Source organism: Mus caroli, chromosome 1 (genome assembly GCF_900094665.2).
Source record: "Mus caroli chromosome 1, CAROLI_EIJ_v1.1, whole genome shotgun sequence".
NCBI lineage: Eukaryota > Metazoa > Chordata > Mammalia > Rodentia > Muridae > Mus > Mus caroli.
In genome coordinates, this window is record NC_034570.1 from 19,906,739 (window position 1) to 19,927,785 (window position 21,047).

A 21,047-nucleotide genomic window follows, 5' to 3' on the forward strand; every position below is an offset into this window, starting at 1 on the left:
GGGGGTGGGTGGGTGGGGGACTGGGGGAGGAGTGTATTGGGGACTTTTTGGATAGCATTGGAAATGTAATTGAGGAAAATACCTAATAAAAAGAAGAGTATCATCCACAAAAAAAAAAAAAAAGTCTCAAGGTGGACAGAAGTAGAAGTAGTAGAGAGATGACAGAAATAACCAAGAGACAAATGGTACTAACTGTGAGTGAATGGGAGTAGAAGACACTATGAGAAGTGGTTAGATCCCAGGGAGTTGTCAAATATAAGGCTAATGGAAGAGCTTAGTTTATATGCTCATGTTTACAAAGGCAACCCAACTAAGACAATTATATGCAATTCAATATTACATAAAATGTATCCTAAGTTTCCGAAATGATCCATAAGTTCCTATTGGAGCAACAACACAGATAATTATTAACTCTGGACTAAATATAAAGACATAACAAGGAAGGGTGGAGAGTAGGCAGGCCACATGCCACTGAATGCAGCTGTTACACTCACCCTCCTTTAACACATGTTTTAATTTTTTTAACCTAGTAGATGGATTCTATAGTCTGAAAATTTCATCATTTTCTCCTGCTTGAAACATCAAAGTTTTATATAATATAGTTTTACATAATATGTAAATTGTATTGCTAAACACAAAGTATGATATATGCACATATGTGCGTGCATGTGCATGTGTGTGTGCGTGTGTGTGTGTGTGTGTGTCTGTGTGTGTGAGTGTGTGCACTAACAACTACCTGAAGACACTGGAAATGTAATAAAAGTCATAGAAATGTAACAATATTTGGCAGATACTGGATTGGAGTCAAAATTTGGAAAAATTAAACAGCACAGGACCATTTTATTATTTATAAGAGGTTTAGACTGAGCACAAGGACTTAACTGAGTAGCTAAAGGAAAAGCTTGTGGGAAAAGCTGGATTGAAAGATCCAAATTTAGAGTTTAGAACAGTGATTTGCAAGCTTCCTAATTCAGTAACCCTTGAATACAGTTCCTCATGTTGTACTGAGCCCTAGCCATAAAATTATTTTTGTTGTCATTTCATAACTGCAATTTTGTCACTGTTATGAGTTATAATATAAATATCTGATATGCAGGATGTCTGATATGCACTCCTTGTAAAAGGGTCATTAGATTCCCCAACGGGTCATGACCCACAGTTGAGAACCACTGGTTTAGGTCAAAGGTCATCCCTGGAAAGTAAATGGGTGGGGCTTAGGAAGCCCTGGAGAAAAGTTTGCCCCAAATTCGGAATCTAAATACTCTTCAAATCTGTTGCTGGTCTTCTCTAGTTTAGGGGGAAAACTTTAAAAAGTGGAGTTTCAACAAGTGCCAATTAGAGGGAAAAGTGTTTTGTAATATGAATTCAGCCAATGTAACTCATTAAAACTACATTATTGATCTCCAGAGAAATATAACATAATATAGGATTTGTGCTTCCTAGTTTGTATTAACACAAATCTAGATGTATCTGAGAAAAAGGAATCTCAACTGAAGAATTGCCTCCATCAGATTCTCCACTAGCTGTGTCTGTAGGGAAGTTTCTTGATTGATTATTGATGTCTGAGGGTCCAGGACATTGTGGGCAGTATCACCCATTAGCAGATGGGCCTGAGCTTCACTGTATAAGAAAGCAGGCTGAGCGAGCCACTGGAAAAGTAGTAAGATGTGTTCCTGCATGCCCTCTGCTTCAGTTCCTGCCTCCAGGCTCCTGCCTTTGAGTTCTTGCCCTGACTTCCACTCTCAGTTGTAAGCTGTGAGGTGAGACTATGCTGGCGCCTAGCAAACACAGAAGTGGATGCTCACAGTCAGCTATTGGATGGATCACAGGGCTCCCAATGGAGAAGCTAGAGAAAGTACCCAAGGAGCTAAAGGAATCTGCAACCCTATAGGTGGAACAACATTATGAACTAACCAGTACCCCGGAGCTCTTGACTCTAGCTGCAAATATATCAAAAGATGGTCTAGTTGGCCATCACTGGAAAGAGAGGCCCATTGGACACGCAAACTTTATATGCCCCAGTACAGGGGAACGCCAGGGCCAAAAAAATTGGAATGGGTGGGTATGGAAGTGGGGGGGGGTATGGGGGACTTTTGGGATAGCATTGGAAATGTAATTGAGGAAAATATGTAATAATAAAAAAAAAGAAATAAGCACTTTCCTTCCCAGCGTGCCTTTGGTTATTGTATTTGTCACAGCAACAGAAAGCAAGTTATGGCAGAGGTCTTTTAATTCACTGGTAAATATAAGAGAAATTATTTGACAAACAAGGAAGGTATAAATATATCTCATTCTACAAACAGCCTGATCAGGAAACCAGCTTGACATTACTCATGATAGATTTACCTGAGAACTATTTGATAGTATCTAACACTATAACCAGTGATAACCAAAACATTACTGAGCCTGACAGCAATGCCTTAGAAATGATTCCTTTCTAAAGAAGGGATAAAAAGAAAAAAATATAACAGAGGTTAATAGACAAACAAAATATTATTTTAAAATTCAAAAATATGAAATTGACATCACCAAAGAGGAAAAGAGATAGTGGGTCAGGAAATGATCTAATTCTCTCAAATTATGTGAAAGAAATAAATTGAAAAATTCATGAAATTCATTAGGACAAAGTTAAACATATATACACCTAGCTACATCATTATTAAAGACCTAAAATGTGATTAAAAATAATGAAAGCAGCCTATGAAAAATGAGACATTTTGATTGGCAAGTTCTTATCAGAAATAACAGAGCTTAGATGAGAGAAAAGAGCCTTTGAGTGGTCAGACTGAAGCCCACATTTTTCATTAATATGGTAAAAATATACAGCATGGCCAAGTAGGGCTTACTTTCTCAGGCACACACTCAGAAAATATATATAAGCTATTTTGCCATATTAAGATGTTGAAGAGAAAACACAGTACATGTCTACTCTAATATCTACAGAAAAAACCACAAATTCAACATCTAGACTTTAAAAAAAAACTGCCAAATAAAACCAGAAACAAATTTCTTTAGCCAAATCTAAAAATAGAATGAAACATTCATAAGAGTTACAGGCTTACTGTAAACTCTGGCACACTTAGATTCCAAAAGAAGGTTCCACTACCTTATTAGTTTAAGGTTATTTAAGCTACCCTTAAAAACAACAACAACAACAACAACAACAACAACATCTAATGTGGATTTGGTCTAATGTTTGTGTTATGTTAATAGGGTCCCCCAAATTGCACCATAATCTGCCTGTAAGATGCTGAAGTTCCCTGTCCCCAGTTGATTTTGATTGGTAAATAAAGTTGCTAGTGGCCAATGACAGGGCAGGAAGACATAGGCCGGGCTTTGGGATTCCCAGGCAAGGGACCAGGGAATGAGGAAGAAGATAGAGCTGCCATGCAGGGAAAGGAGTAAAGACCAGGCCTGAGAGGTGCAGAAGAGAGACCCTAGCAATCACGTAAGAACTGTGGAAGAGTGGTTCCAGTCCCAGCCCCTCCTCTCACTCGGTCTAGGGCAGCAAAAATGAAATATAGATTTTAGTAAATATAGCTCAGGAATATCAGAGGGGAGGTGTTCGCTATGTGGAGCCTTGGGAGTGACTCAGTCATTGAGCTGTTCAAGGCATATTAAAATATAAGCTGTGTGTGTGTGTGTGTGTGTGTGTGTGTGTGTGTAGTGTGTCTTTCAGGAACACAGAACACTGGGAGGAGGGGAGCAAGGAACTCATAGCAGCCACCTGGTCCATTTAGAAGAGATTAATTGGCAACTACAACAATCTACAACATCAAAGCAAACAGAAAACAAGAAACAGAAAGATCACATTTAATGTGAAACTTATGAGCTTGCATGCTTGAAGAAGAAAGTTATCATAAGATGAGGGCAGCATAGGTAGGTGTGAGTACATACATGAGACCATATGAACAAATTTGATACCTTACTAAAGTTGTAAATGCATGCCAGCATAAAAAAAGGAATATCATTAGAGAATAGTGTATTTTTTGTCTCTTGGGAAAGCTGCTTTCTCAGTATAATATTTGGAGTGGTCTGCTCTTTCTCTTGTTGATTTGTAATGTTTTCCATATTATATCCCAAAGCCCCATAAGTATTTGAATGTGTTTCAGGGCTTTGAAAATTCTTAAACTAAAACATTTAACAATGTTAAATATTGTTAAGATGTAGTTGCCTTTATAATCCTTATAAGTTGACAAAGAGGCCAATAATTCATATCGCTACTTTGGAGAGGGAAATTAGACAGTATATTGTTACATTGGACAAAAGACATTCTTTATCATGCAATGGATTTACTTATATGCATATAACCAAGAAAACACCCATGTTCATGAAAGATAAGCACAAATTGATGCATTGTACATTGTTAGTACAGTAAAATGTCAGCAACAGAAACATTTTTCTATACTTATTGGTGGGAAAGCTTTTGTCTATTGGAAGAAGATAAGTCAGTTGAAAAGTATAAATATAATCTATAACATCCACATGGATAGAGATTAAAAGCTAATAGGGAATAGCATACAGCAAATACTTATTCCAGAAAAATACTATGCATGAAAATGTATAGTCTAACATGATCTTAAGTACATGCCTATAACAGACATGTAGTAATCAGGAGTCATTATTATTTTATAATTTCTTTAGAATGAAAAGAGAAAAGTAGACATCTAATGATATTTTCTTTGTTTAAAAACATCTAAGGCAATAATATAGGTTATTAATACTTGTTTACATTAAATAATAAATGCAGTGTCCATTATGTTCCATACTCTTCATTAAACAGGAGAGAATTTATGCCTATTATTTTAAACCTGGAGAAGAGCCTATGCCTGGAGAGATCCCAGGCCACGAATAAGAGCTTATTATTATTGTTTTCTAAATGGTCATGTTGTCAAACTGCTTATTAAATATTGATTTATAGCCATAGAGGTCTGCTGCTCTCATACTTGGCCACAGAAGCTCCTTTGTTCAGTGGGTAGCAGTTATTTCCCTTCAAATTTTTGGCTAGAGAGGCCTCAGAGACACTGGAAGCAATGGAGTCTATTGTCCTTGCTTTTGGTTATCTAACTAGACGGTAAGACTCTATTGCTGCAGACACCACACATTTGGGTTGTAGGATAGAGAATTAGTCTTCAACTAAGCAAGAAACTCTGCCTGCTGTCTCTCATGGTGACAAGGCGCTATGCAGGCTGCTGGGTGAGATCAGACTGGAAGCCTGCTCTACAGGAAGGAATTCATTAAGCATAGTCAAGGCCCAGGAATAGAGGTTCGTAGGCCTATTGATGAGGACTTTCGAAGTGGTCATGTTATCAAACTGCCTTCTAAATATTTTATGTTGTTATTCTTCAACCTCCATCAGAGCAATTTGTTACTGCAGTAGGTAGTGGCTAATACAGAGGAGCATTGTTCAGAATGTTGAGATTAAGAGGTTGAGTGATTGACTGTTGGTGGGACATCTATATCAATAACCCTCTTCACAGGCTCAGGAAATGTCTTAGAAGAGCAGTAAGAAAGAATCTAAGAACTGGAAAATATGGGTGGGTGCTGTGAAATGTGGTCCTCTGGACATAGCACGGCTATTACATAAAACCACAGTGGCTGTGTTTACCTAGCAACTCTAGCACATTGTCAAGGTTGACCGTTTGATAGTGGACAACTAATTGGTGTGTTCTTTTCTGGTGGAGACCATTTCTCCAACTCTCATCATCCCTTAGTTGTCTGTAGTGCTTTGTGTAGGATAGAGGCCTCATGAGATTTCCCCTCTCCATGTTAGCATGCCTATTGCTTTCCTTGAGCAGGTTATATTTATATAATTAGTATATAACATATATGTATGTTACATGCATGTACATATATATATATGTTATATATATGTAATAATTAATGAAAAAAGAGACCGTTAATTTGAAAGAAAGCAAGGATGTATATATGGGAGGGTTTGCAAGGAGTAGAGGGAAGGGGGCAAATGATGACATGATATTATAATTTCAATTTTTTCTAGCATGGAGGAAGAGGGACTCTAGACCTAGCTGATGGTTGATGGCTGCTGAGGGAGGAAAAGCTGCTTTTCTTTGAGCTTGGTGTATTTAGGAAAGATTCTTGGACGAGGTTTTGTAGACTGTTTCATGCTCAGATCCACAGGGTTGTTCTTAAGGTTATTCTTTAATGTGATATTATTAGGATAATCTGGAAAAGCTTTAAAGACAGCAACTGGGAAGACTGCAACTTGATTCACATGATGTCAAAAGTCATCATTCAGATTTTTCAAGTCAAGTCGACTGACAGAATAGTTATAGCTAAAGATAGAAGAGGCAGAGGTGTAACTGCCACCCACTTCTACATCTTCAATCCCCAAAGTATTCCTCTTTCTTTCTCCCTACCTCCCATCCATCCTGTATTTCCCCCTTCTTCTCTCTTTCCCCTTCATTCTTTCTGTCTCTTCATTTTCTTCCAACTCCTTTTCTGTTCATTCAGTTTTATTTTTTTAATCCCCTCCCCCACCCCCTGCCATGTGGTCCCTTTGGAGTTCTGTCTATATGACCTGTGAAGGTGAATCTACAGAAGGATCCAAATGTTATCAAAAGAATCCAACTATGGATTCTGAACATGACCTAGTTTTATCAGTCAAAAGGGCATTTAGTACAGAATGCATTTAAACTGCAGCACCATTGTGATCAATCTTCTTGCTAGCCCTCTTTTCTATATTGGTTTTCGATGGCTTCCTGTAGAAGGGAAACAGTCCATGATTGTGAGGGGGCAGGGAAGGAAAGAAGCCATGATTGAGATTCTCTGGTAAGCCTGCTTCCGGGGTTCTGTACTTCATGACATTGCACCAACTTTCCTTCTCTCTATTCCTTGCAAATTGGCTTCCCTTATCCTTTATCCACTTTCTTCACTGAGACCCAATCATAGATGAGAACTTGGAAATTAAAAATATGAAACAAAAGTAATACTTAGTGAAAATACATTGTTTTGAAAGAAAGCAAGGAAGTATAAATGGAAAGACTTGGAGAGGGGAGAGGGAAGGGGCAAATGATGTCATTATATTATTATCTCAATTTTTTTTAGCATGGGTGAAGACAGACTCCAGACCTAACTGATGGTTGATTGCTGCTGAGAGAGGAAGAGCCACTTTGGGTGTGGGGGCGGGCTTGGTGTATTTAGAAAAGATACCTATTGGATTGACATTCAGTATTGGATTACTTACAGTGTGGCTTTTCTTTACTTTTAAAAATATAAACCAATGGTCAAAGCACAGTGATTCACAGAGATATAGAGAAATAACTGCAATAAACTTAACCACTCACAAACACACTTCATGCAAAGACATTATCATTAATTACTGTTTCTTTGCATTCACTGTTAAACAAAATTTTATATTCCATTAAGATAACTAAGTGCTATGATTTAGATGAGGAAAAGTGTCTAGCTGGCTCACTCTTTACTTAGCTCAGCTGTGGAAGCTTGGGTAGCCTTTAGGACTCTCTGTCTTGAAGTTGTCAATGCTGTGGGCTTTCTTAAGAAAAAGAAACATTCTCTGCTACATATGCAGCTGGAGTCATGAGTCCCACCATGTTTTTTTCTTTGATTGGTGGTTTAGTCCCTGGGAGCTCTGGGGGTACTGGTTAGTTCATATTGTTGTTCCTCCTATGGGGCTGCAACCCCCTTCAGCTCCTTGGTACTTTCTCTGGCTCCTTCATTGGGGACCCTGTGCTCCATCCAATAGATGGCCTAGTCGCTCATCAGTGGGAGGAGAGACCCTTGGTCCTGTGAAGGTTCTACGCTCCAGTATAGGGGAATGTCAGGCCAGGAAGCAGGAGTGGGTGGGTTGGGGAGCAGTGGGGGCGGTTTCAGAGGGGAAACTATCTTGATTGTTACCAGTATGCCTTCCCAAAGATATATTTCTTTATTACTAGTTTATTGAGTTGAACTTCAAATGAAAGCCAGGCCACTGCAATAGTCTCATTAAAAAAAAAAAAAAAAAATGGGACAGGAAGAAAGCTTGTTTCACCAGTTTCTGTAAACAATGGTTTTCCATACACTACTTGTGGGACCTAAAAAATGTGCTGGTCCCACATTTGGCCTATTAAATTAAAATCTGGTGGGATGGAGGCCCAAGCCTGGTATTTTCTAAAGCACGCCAGTGGATTTTAGTGGAAAGTGGGTTTTGAGAATTACCGTGGATTAGCACTCTGATTTATCATTGTCTTGTTTAATATATTACAGAATGGTTAGTCATTTTGGCTTCCTGGAAGACTCATATCAGTTGCTTCAATTAATAAAATATTAACATGCATTATAAGATCAATTAAATATTTAGTGCACACCCCTATTTTTAGATGATGACTGTGTACACAAGGAAACAAATTTTTGGCAATTATATCAAATAGTAATATGCACATATTATTATTATTTCATTTTATAAAATAAATTGCAATACATATTTATTAGACTTTGGATTTGTCGTACCTTTAGACACCACAGAGCAAAATATCTTTTCTCTGTAATGCATCCTGGACGACTGGCATAGAGACCACTATGGGGGGTTCCTTAGAAGAAAGGAATCAGTTGCTATGAACCATTCATACTACAGATAGAGTCCAGTACAATTTCTTGGCTGCTGTGGGTCCCAGGTTTCATTTCAAGTGAAATAATGAACAAAGTTCATCTATCAGCCTTCACACAGGAGCTGAAAATGACCAGCAAATCAAGCGACTAGGTGAGGTAGTTAGACATGTGACTGAGCTGAAGAAATAGTCACTAGCCTTTATGATCATAGTGGAGCATGTGTCCTTATTGGACAAGTTGGAGCATCTTCTGGGTATATGCCCAGGAGTAGTATAGCTGGGTCCTCAGGTAGTACTATGTCCAATTTTCTGAGGAACTGTCAAAGTGATTTCCAGAGTGGTTTTACAGCTTGCATTCCCACCAACAATGGAGGAGTGTTCCTCTTTCTCCACATCCTCCCCAGCATCTGCTGTCACTTGAGTTTTTTATTGTAGTTGTTCTGACTGGTGTGAGGTGGAATCTCAGTTGCTTTGATTTGCATTTCTCTGATGACTAAGGATGTTGAACATCTCGTTAGGTGCTTCTTGGCCATTTGATATTCCTCAGTTGAAAATTCTTTGTTTAGTTCTGTACCCCATTTTTAATAGGGTTATATGGTTCTCTGGAGTCTAACTTCTTGAGTTCTTTGTATATGTTGAATATTAGCCCTGTGGTACATTTACACAATGGAGTACTACCCAGCTATTAAAAATAATGAATTTATGAAATTCTTAAGCAAATGGATGGAACTAGAAAACATAATCCTGAGTGAGGTAACCCAATCACAAAAGAACACACATGGTATACACTCACTGATTAGTGGATATTATCCCAGAAGCTCTGAATACCCAAGGTATAATTCACAAACCACAGGAAACTCAAGAAGAAGGAAGACCAAAGTGAGGATTCTTCTATCTTTCTTAAAATAGAGAACAAAATACCCATGGAAGGAGTGATAGAGACAAAGTGAGGAGCAGAGACTGAAGGAATTACCATCCAGAGATTGCCCCACCTGGGGATCCATCCCACATACAATCACCAAACCCAGACACTTTTGTGGATGCCAACAAGAGCTTGCTGACAGAAGCTGGTTATAGCTGTCTCCTGAGAGGCTCCACCAGTGCCTGGCAAATACAGAGGTAGATGCTCACAGTCTACTCTTGGACTGAGCACAGGGTCTCCAATGAAGGAGCTAGAGAAAGTACCTGAGGAGCTGAAGGGGTTTGCAATGCCATAGGAGGAACTACAATATGATCTAACCAGTACCCCCAGAGCTCCCAGGGACTAACCCACCAGCCAAAGAGCACACATGGTAGGACTCATGGCTCCAGCTGCATATGTAGCAGAGGATGGCCTTGTCAGTCATCAATGGGAGGAAAGGCCCTTGGTCCTGTGAAGGCTCAATGCCCTAGTGTAGGGGAATGCCAGGGCCAGGAAGCAGGAGTGGATGTGTTAGTGGGTAGGTCGGGGGGTTATAGGGGGTTTTCTGAGGGGAAGCCAGGAAAGGGGATACCATTTGAAATGTAAATAAAGAAAACATCTAAAAAAAAGCTAAAAGTTTCTTTCAAAATTATTTCATTCAATTTTGAAAATAAAATCCTTCAAGAGTTTTGTTCTTCTAAAGTAAAGCCCCTTGTTTCACTTCTTGGATTTCCTATATACCAAGAAACAGTATTCTTCTTTAAGTGCCAGTTGGAAAATGATGTGAACTAGAAAATACTTTCATTCCATTTGGGTTGTTCAAGTCTAGGTAAAATACACACACATAAGATCACAGCCCTTCAAATTTCAATGTTCTATGGCCAGAACTGGGAGACATCTACCATCACCATGGCTCTTTGAATATTAGTGACTTCATGCTTCATTTATGGCATTAATAATATCAATATGAAAGATGACAGGCCTCAGGCTACACTTGATTTTATTTTTTTTCCTTTTTCATTAAGCTTAGAATCTTTCTTAAGTTAAATGAGAATCTTTAATGCTCTATGCAGAGAATTTGTAGTAGTAGAATGTATGTAAATGGGAATACTCCATATGTTTATGATTAGATACTTAAGAAACGCTGAAATATTAACTTGACAACTATCCTATCATGTGCACATTATTAACTTTTATCACGAATCTCCTGCTGTTTTATCATTTGCAAATCTTATAAATAAATCATGGGAAAATAGTCTCTGGTAGGTTTGCAAGCAAAGTAACAATCAGTGTGAAAGTGTATCTCTTGTCTGAGTGTGGTGGTCCACACCTCTAATCCCAGCACTTGGGAGGCAGAGTTCAGTGGGTCTCTGTGAGTTCAAAGCCAACCTGGTCAACATAGAGAATTCTGAGATCTGGGTGTGAGGCAGGGGAGGGGGAGGGAAGGGGGAGGGGGAGAGGAACAGAGGGGAATGAGGAGGGTGGAGGAAAAGAAAGAGAGAGATAAGGAGGAGAAGGACAAGGAGGAGGAGGGGGGGAGGAGCTTTTCCCTATTGGATGGTTATATCTAGTGTCACTGTTACAATTTTTAGGCCAAGTGGAACTCTCTACTTCTATTTACTCATATATATATATTATTCAAAAAATAATGCCTAATCAACCACAGGGACATGGTTATGAACCATGGTAAGGATGTAGAAATATGCTTGAGGTAGATACAGATTAGAGACTTCTATTAAAAAAAAATACCCCTAAGGCTTTGGGTCAAGTATGTCATTGCTCAGGGCAGGAATTCATCTTTAAAGTGAGAAGGTTTGCTAGGCAAATTCAAAGTTCACTATCAATTCCTGTAATACTTAAATTGTATCTCAGTCATGATGTAGTATAAAAAGCAAATGGAACATTTCGATTTTTGTTTTTTTCTTTAATATTACTTACAGTTAAGGCTGGTGGCCCTGGAGGTCCCATATCACCCTAAAATAGATGAAAGAAAAGTTGCAGTTAACAACAGCACCTGTCTGTACATTATTTAGGAGGTTATGGAGAGAAACAATATAAAATGATAAATCTTTTTCTTTTACGTGTTTATCTGTTTTTTGAGAAGTTCCTGATATAGTTTGAATCATATTCTTCCCCCATTTTCCAATCCCCCCAAATCCCTTCTCAATTTCCCTACCAGAAAATTCATAATTTGAAAGGACATAAAAATAGAATTTTTCTTGGTAAAATTTTTTGCACAATGATAGCTGTTTCATGTTCCCTTTAGGGCTTATGATATAAAAATCGCCTTGTGTGCCCTCATGCTTTCTGCAATAGCAAAGTGTGTTTTGAAAAACTAAAATAATCTAAATTTTTTTTATTCTTTTGACTATGAATCTAAAATTAGAAAAAAAATTATCTTTCCAAATATGGTTCCTTGCCAAAAGAGCAGCTGGGAAGCGTCATGAAGGCAGATAATTTTTCTGACAAAGTTTGTATGAGGATCAGCAGAAATAATAAGTGGATCTCCCCGCCCCACTCCATGCCTTCCAGCTGCAAGGAGCTGTTCCCACAGCCTCTCCTAGGCTCGGCTGCATCAGCATCACTTGTGCCTCTAGCCCTGAGAAAGCTTCCTCCGTCTGTATTTTCCAGTACTATAAATGCTTTGCTGACCTACGTGAATACAGGTTTCCAGGTGTGTGTATCTTGACTATTAAAAAGTCTTCGAAAATGCTGGGCACGGTGGTACACACTTTAAATGCCAGCACTCAGGGTAGAGGCAAGAGGATCTTTGTGACTTTAAGGACAGCCTCACTGACACTGCAAGTTCCAGACCAGCCAGGGTTACACAGTAAGACCATGTCTTTTAAAAACAGTCTTTGAAAAAGTCTCCAAAGTTCATGATGTGTCACTCCGGTGGGTGCTCTTCTGTCTCAGGAGTTCTAGTCACTGAAAGAGAACTCCATAGTCATGGAGACCAAGTGCCCTGGCTGTGCTTTTGTTGCATTGAACATCATGGAGTCTTTGTGTCTGTGGTGTGAGCCATCAGATTGTCATGCTAAATCTAGGATTTTTCTCTTTTTCTCATTAAACTTAGTTATCTTAAGTTTTAAGGCATAGCATTGTATATTCCTTCTTTTGGGGACAAGTAACAGTTGTTAAGGAACTTAAATCAGTTACTAAGGATTGCTCTGTGAGATCATCTCTAGTGCAGAGATAAATATTTAAGATAGGAAGGAATTCTGTATGCTCTCAGCATGAAGAATAAAATGCAGATATATACAATTCCCACAAAATCAGAATTGCCTAATTACGGCACTCAATACAACCCTTGAATTTAATACTGGTTGGTGCGCACTGAAAGGCCACTTCCAAAATGCTGTTATGAAACAGTACAGGGGGAAAGCACAAGAAATGGATCATTTGATTTAAAGTGGAGAGAGACACAGAGCGAGCTTCCTTTCCCCCAACGCCACCTGTCTGATCATTAAGAGGTGACAGCTTGGTGTTATTGGCTGAGTTTCCTGACACAGGACACCTTTGCTAATGTGCTGATGGAACACTCAGGCTGTCAAGCAAAGGTGAGAAACAGGAGGTTTCACTCCTGTGTTAATGTCAACTAGTAACTGCACACACAGTCTCTCACACTGAAGCAACCAAAAGGCTTTCCTTATTCACAAGCTATTCACACAACAGCCTTCTGCCATATTCAGGATGTTTGGGTAACCAGATAGGATCTACAAGAAGTCACTCACTTTAGGCAGTGTGTGTGTGTGTGTGTGTGTGTGTGTGTGTGTGTGTGTGTGTGTGTGTGTGTGTGTGTGCTTTTGGGTAGATACAATACCTTTTCTCCTTTTGGGCCAGGTGGACCTTGAGGACCCGAGTCACCTTTCAAACCCTGAAAAGAACATAACAAAAATAGTTTTCTGTGGAAGAGTCACCAAAAGTTTCAATTATTGATAGATTATTAGAAAAAAAAGACAAAAAACAAAAAACAAAAACAAAAACAAACCAATCCATGCTTCCCTGAACTCCCAAATCCCAATCTTTCCTTTCTAGTACAGAAACCGGCAACTGGCATCGCTGTGGTAGGCTCCATCTGTGCTGTGTGCCCCATCGTATCTGTGCTTCAGATACGTTAAACCAGCACTGGGCCTCAATATTGCATATTTGTGCAACTTTGTATCCTGCTAAAATTACATTAATTCACCATCTGGGGGATCATCATTTAGATCTATATGAGCCTTGAAATATCCTCTTTGGATTAAATTTGTGGATGTTGTAAATACCTCTGATTTAGCATTGATTTAGCCTTTATAAAGCTTGCCAAAAAAAAGTCATGAGTTACATCAAAAAACATGTTCATGTCTCTATCAAGAAATTTAATTATTGGGAGGAGAACTACAGAGGCTGCGTTCTTCTGTCACTCACGGGGCTGGAGGCAAAATGTAGTGCTTGTCCGTTTGAAACTATATTTCAGTTTTCTAATTTTCTCTTTTTAAACCTGGATTTATAAAGATATCAAAGGGAACTACATGAGAGAGAAAATTTGTCAGATATGTGTTTTCAAATATGTCAAATCCTCCTGATTCTTGGGTGTTTGGAGGTTCTTAGATGGTGATGGCCACATCAGTTCTTCAGCTGAAAGTGTTCTCTGTGGAAAGAAGAAGGTGAGTCGATGGACACATACTGATTAGGTGTGAGCAGGGAGGATACCTTCCTTCATTTTGAACACATAGGATGGGGGAGGAGGAACGGTGGGAAAGGGTGCATTTGGGATATTACATATGGTAAGTCTAAACATCTTGCTGTTCCTAGCACAGGGATCTAGTTATCACTGCTTGGGAGTTTTGTAGGAAATAAATAATGCACACCCCAGCACCTACAGGTATTCAGTATAGAATTCAAGGACAAACCATGATAATAAAAGTAATTAGATGAAACAATTTTGTTGCACAGAATGTGAAAACCATGTCGGACATTAACAAGAACAAAGGATGAATAAAACATTCAACTTGAAAAAACAACTTTGAAATGAATAAATACCTTAATATATTTTAGTCATTTTAGTGTTTAATAAATAATATTTAAAGTGTAGTAATCTACTACACTGTATCTGGAATATTATTTGGACTATCTATCTCTTCCTTTCTGAAACAGTAGATACTTGAGAGTAAAAGCTGGCAGAAGAATATCCTAACCACCCACAGGGAGACGTGCCATTTCTGTGACTGGATTTCTATCATTCATTTATCCACATGTCCACTAAATAGTTTTCCAGTACTTTGTGGCCACTCACTACCCTAGACATACTCTGTCTGATAAAGTAGCTGCTCATTGGATGCTCTTCTTCTCCAGCCCCATTCTTCTCAATGATAAGGACTGAGCCCAGAGCCTTGGTCATGCTGTCAAGTTCTTTACTACTGAGTTGTACTTCCCATTTGCTGTATAATGTGTAGTATAAGAAAATAATGTTAGATAGTTTGTTAATACTTTGTATACTAGTCATTGAAATGATAATGTTGGCAATAATGCATCAAGTAATGTATATTAGTAAAAATAATTCTGCCCAATCCTTTTCCTTTCTCCATCACAACTAATAGAAACTGTAACATATTTGTTTACTCCTGTCTTGAGTTTTTCGTTTTCTCTGTATTTCTGCATCACTTTGGAGATCAGACACAAGAGAAGAAGGTGATAACAAAAATAACCTCTATTACCTCGTGCAAATCAGGCTCCTCTGGGTGCTCTTCCTAAGTCTGGACTATGCCCTGCCTTGCCCTTGGCTTGCTCAACTTGGTTATCTAAAAGTATTGCTAAGTTAGCTTACAAAACTCTTCCATCCTCGGAATGGCAATCCCCTAAATTAACCCCTAAGCCCCACCTCCCCAAGGACTGGGTAACTTCCTGAAATGCTGGGAGTTGTAGTTCTTGGAAAATAATAAAGTCTCATGGAAAAGTACAGTGGCCTATAGATTTGTCCATATAAACCCCTACTCATGGCTCGAGGCCATTTTCAGTGGGGAAATTCCAGGGAATGGGCGTGACAAAACTCCATCCCTTGGTCAGTAGATAATATTAAATAAGGCTTACTTTAAATTTGGCCCATATGGTGTAATTGGTTTTTCTCTGGCAAATCTCAGTATTAACTGAATCTGCTCTTCATCTCCTCCCTTTGACATCTAGTTCTTGGCTGTCTTTATAAAGAATTCTTCTAGACCAGAACTGTGCCTTACTTGATATTTCCCTTTAGTAATTGCCCCCACATTGTCTCCTCGATGCTGCTGTCTGCAACTACAGCCAGGTCCTCCTTGTATCTGGAGATGTGCCTGACCCCCTCCCTTACTGCAATTCCCCCATTACATCTGTTTTGAGTAAAAAGTCTTCCTTGCTACAAATAAGTAAGTTAAGTCAAGTCAGTCAGTCAGTAAGTAAGTAGATAGATAGATAGATAGATAGATAGATAGATAGATAGATAGATAGATGATAGATAAATAAATGCAGGTATTTTTCTTCCCCAAAGTTAAGATTCTTGCCATCTGTATGACTTGTGAGATGGACAGTAGACATTTCAGTAGATGTGATGAGACAAATGCTCAAGAAAGCTGCCTCAGGTGGGATGGTAAGAAACCACCTCTGGATGCAGGGGACTGTGTGCTATTTTAGAAGGTTTCACTCCCAGAACAGTCCCAGGGGAAAGTGTACAGGTGATATAAACAGCAAGTAGAAAAGTCACTAAGGTAGCATCTTCTGATGTATGATATTAAGTCAAGGTCAGTCAGAGGTCAAAGCATATAGATATGGGAATATTTTTTTAATTTTAATTAAGTGGGAAGCTACTTCAATGTTATTAGCCAGCAAATCTATTATATGTGCTCAAGACTTTGCAATATAGCATTAGGGAGCCAGGAAAGAAGAGTGTTTGCTGCATCGTCCTAGGTAGTCAAGGTACCTGCATTTAAAAAAAAAGGTATATGCAATAGTTATTTTGAAGAGATGCTCAGCATCGTTGTTGTAATGATTAGTACTGTTAGTAGCTTGCTGTCTCTTAACAAAGGTTATTTATTGTTTTTTAGGGCAAGTAAGGGTTAATTAATGGCGTTTTGTGGTGTTTCACACTCAGGTTGACAGATATCTAACAACTGTGCTTTAAGTCATAGAGAATAAAATGCAGCAGAGAAGCTCTGTGTTCATCAAGCTCCTACAGCTATGGCCATGGAAGTAGACCATGTAACTCATGTCCCCTGTGACAAAGTGCCGTAATGTTAAGGCTATGGGTTTGTAATAGGCTCTGAAAAGCAGCTCGGTAATACTTTTGCAAGTACGATTTTTCTTCTCCTGTCATGCTGTTGCTGCTATCAATGTTATTGAGTGCCGGAGGGAAGAAAAAAGACACAGAGTAAAAACATAAAATATGTTTAGAAGTATGAGTGTTGGTCTGTAATGCCCGAGCTATGCCTTCTAGATAGCAGAGTTGCGGCCTTGAAACCCTGACAATATGGTTGCCTAAACAAGACCTGCATAATGGCAATGCCTGTTGACAAGCCAGTGCAGATTAGAAAAAATTCACAAGACCCCCATCTCGGGATGAAGAGCCATCAGCAATCAATGGCTGTAAGAAAGGAATCTACTCCCCCAAGGGATGTGCCCAGTCATGGGTTATCCAGTCCTAAAGCAGTTATCAGTTCTAAACACATATGCATAAGAACATCGTAAAACGGGCTCAGTTGGTCATGCATGTGAGCGTGTGCATGCGTGCATGTGCGTCCGTGTATGTGTGTGTGTGTGTGTGTGTGTGTGTGTGTGTGTGTGTGTGTGAAGAAACATTATAGAAGAGGTTATGAATTTGAAGAGTGGTGGGGAAGATATGGGAGAAATTAGAGGGAGAGATGGGGAGGAGCAATATTGCAAACACAGTATTCACCTACGAAAGTTTTTTATCTTTTTAATCTATAAAACTTTAAGTTAAAAAGCACAAAACATCAAATGAAAGGGATTTTAAACTTGAGACATGGATGGGTATCTATTATTAGGGATCTCAGTAAAACTATTCCCTGAAGCATAGTAGTTGTATCTGCGTGTAATGTGAGATGGAAAGTTTTCTCTAAAGACAAAAGAAAAGCTGAGGGATGCTGTCACATAAAGCAAATAGACTGCAGAGGTTTTATTGGAAAAAAATCACTGTGGACATATAGCATTTTTAAAAAATAAAACAGTATAAAATATTCTTTATTTAAAAATCTAAACTACTAATTAATTCCTTGAGCTATCTATTGATGTAATGTAGTTTCTTAGCAATGGCAACAGCTATCACCAGATGATACTTTCTGGCTTTGTCATTTCAGAGTTTTTATAATTAGTAGCACAGATCACACTGGTGTAGGGAGATTTGGGTGGTAATTCGAGAAATGTCAGTTACAGTAATTTTGTCGTAGGATGTTTCAAAGATGAAAATAAACATAAAGACTAAGCTGAATGACTGAAACCTACTCTTCTGCATTTGAATGGAAGGAAACTAACGAAAGAGGTATCTAGTAAGATGATACATCACATCTAAAAGCTCTTGATAACAGAGAATGATTGCTCACACAATTCTTGTGTGTGCTGAGCACCCTTCTACTGCTGCATGCATGGTAACTCTGTTGATTCTCCCATGACTTCTGCAAGTACTAGTAATCTGAATTTCCCATCGTGCACATAAAGGAACAGGAGGAAAAATAGAGTAATGTGACCTGTAGCTACTGGAAGAGCTGGGATTGGAACCAGACAGCCTGGCCTCAATGGTTACAATAGGATTCTTACATATATCTCAAGTCTATTCTAAGATATTTTGAAGGATAAATTGCAGAAATTTAAAAATTTTGCAATTTCTATATTGCTCAGTAGTCATCACTTGTACTGCAGTAGAAATACTCTTATTGATACTTTAGAGTTTAAACCCAAAGTTCATACAAGTTCATGCAAGCACACACACACACAAGCACATACACACACACACACACACACACACACACACAGAAAGAGAGAGAGAGAGAGAGAGAGAGAGAGAGAGAGAGAGAGAGAGAGAGAGAGAGAGAGAGAGAGAGAGAGAGAGAGAGAGAGAGAGAAGAGCCTTGTTGTCCCAGTGAATAAAGGCTATTTCATATTACTTGGGAAACTTGAGGACACAATATATTCTGCTTTCCTTTTTCTTTTTTAGAGCTTATAATATAATTACATTTCTCCTTGCCTTTTCCTCCCTCTCAACTCTCCCACACACCTTTCCTTGCTCTCTTTCAAATTCATGGCCTCTTTTTAAGTTAAATACTATTGTATGCATATTTCTATGCATACATATACATAAAGACAATCTCACATGGCAGAGAAGTGCCTTGTCCTAAATCCCACAGTGCCCAGCTGAAAAAGAATGGACCACAGTGTGCTTTCTTTTTCTAAACTAAGTAGACTAGCTATTTTGTGAAAAAGTTGGCACAGAAAGATGCATTATACGATTCATCACATCACACTAAATCCAATATGCAACACTGAAAGCCATCAAGACAGGCCTTTTTGAATTCATCTAGTGGAAATATTAAATCATTACAAGTCACTGTAATGTAGAAAGTAGCTTAGAAGGTGGTAAGCTTAGTATATTGAATTTGCTCACTTGCATTCTAACTGAATGTTCTGGAAGCTAAAATCCCTATAGTGACTCAGCTTTAGTGAGATTTAAAATCACCATTAACATACAATATATTCCCTAAAAGGTATGCCTGTAATTACAAGGTCAGCATGAATTGTCACAAGTGCTGAAATGCTTTGGTTTGCAGTCAGGTGTTTCACCCTGTAGAACAGGCAGTGGTGTGGGGCATGATGTAGTGGGAAAATGAGACTTTTCCATCAGCCATTCAGAATTAAAGGGTGGTTTTACTATTTCCCTAGTTGACATGTAGATGGTGTTTTCCTTTCTTGATTTTCCCCGAGATATTCAGAAGCCATGACCAAGAAGTAGGAGCAAGTAATGAGAGCTTGCTTTCTTCTTTAGTCCTATTAGCTGGGAAGATGGCCATGAACACATTCTTTTTCAGCAGCTACTTTCACTAGAAATCTGAAACTCAGTCTTCTGCTAGATCAAAGCATTATGGCAGGTGACTTGCTGAGCAAATTAGTGGGCTGGTTCTTGCTTGGTGGCATACTCCTTAGTCTCAAGAAATTACAGGATGAAAGGAATAGAACCTTTCTTACTGGAGTTGTGCTTGAGTCCTGCAGGACCATCCCATTCAGGAGGAATTCTTGTCTCCCCATAGGTGCACTCTCCATAGGTCTGGCCTTGTTCAATGAATGACACAGGTAGGGTAAAATATGGGCCTTTGCTCCCGAACTCTTACCATTGAATGGAGTACCATTGTGCAGTGATATCAAAGTAGGTTAGATGCTGCATTTAAACAAATTGATCAGCATCCCGATGTAGCAAGAGAAGGCGATGAGAGTATGTACAGACTCCTTGGTGGGAAGCCACTGGTTCTAGTGTCACCACAGTCTAGGGAATTCATTGCGAAGGTGAAGAGCAAGTAGGACTGGTGTCACAGTAAAATGTGAACGGATATTTGGTGTCACAGTAACAACGTGAATGGATATTCTTGGAAGCTACACAAGGAGCTAAAGCCAAAAGTGGCACGACGAAGCTTGTGCCGGGGGTGACTCCTGGGAGATTTCTCTTTTGGAAGCAAGTCTCTTACAAAGTCTCTTACTTCCTCCACAGTCCACAAAGATTGGCTTTCAGCCTTCTTTCCTGCTGTGAAGGTCTACTGCACACAAGATGAATTTCAGAATACCTCTAGCCATGTTAAGGATTTCAAAGGCTTCCTGAATTATGCAACTAGACAGAGAGAGCTGTAGGTAGTGTTTCCTTTGATAGACTTGATTCATAAAGTAGGTAATGTGTCCCTTTAAGCCATATAAGCAGTGTATATATAAATGAAAATATAAATGGAGGGTACAGGTTGTTACTGTGAGCTCCCAGGTCAATCTATGTTTCAATAGAAAGTAGTGACTGCTGATTTGAATAGGTACATTCCAAAAAAATAAATAAATAAATAAAATGGAAAATTAGCCTATTGTTCAAATTTCAGCCTAAGATCTGTGGTAGCACTCTGTAAGGAGGGGCAATAGCTCTCTAGTGAAAGGGCAGGATTTGAATTGGATTCAGACATGTTAAAGGCTGTAGCATGCTTAAGCTTGAAGCAGTCTACACTTGTATAGGGTGGTCAAAAGGTCATTGCTTTCTGTAAGAGTGTATGAGCCTAGAACATAGCCTTCCTTTTCTCCCTTCTCCTCTCCACATAAATGCAATCCTACAGACACAGCCTTTCTCTAGAGGGAGACATGGGTGACATGAACCGTGACTGCCAGCTGGGACCACAGGTCACTACTGAACATATGCAGGAAGAAATTGATAGTGAAAAGTAAGGCTTTTTAAAAAGTCATCAAGAAATAAAGAGGAAGAAAAGACATTCATGAGACAAATGAAGCCTTGAGAGCCCAGTAATGAAACGAAAACACGGCTGTAAAATAACTGTGTAAAAATCTGCCTCCACCCCTCCATTTGTTTGACTGTGGCT

The 21,047-nt window shown here is 38.9% G+C and overlaps 1 protein-coding gene across 4 annotated transcripts in view; it reads right to left on the reverse strand.

Annotated features, from left to right (window-relative positions):
* Nucleotides 1–21,047, reverse strand: part of Col19a1 (collagen type XIX alpha 1 chain) — a 313,337-nt gene that overhangs the window by 175,212 nt on the left and 117,078 nt on the right. For all 4 annotated transcript variants that reach the window (XM_029483553.1, XM_021163060.2, XM_029483550.1 and 1 more), the window contains 2 exons: nucleotides 13,292–13,345; nucleotides 11,407–11,442 (listed from right to left, as the gene is read on the reverse strand). In XM_029483553.1, coding sequence (XP_029339413.1) covers nucleotides 11,407–11,442; nucleotides 13,292–13,345 — 90 coding nt within the window. The remainder of the gene's footprint in view (nucleotides 1–11,406; nucleotides 11,443–13,291; nucleotides 13,346–21,047) is intronic.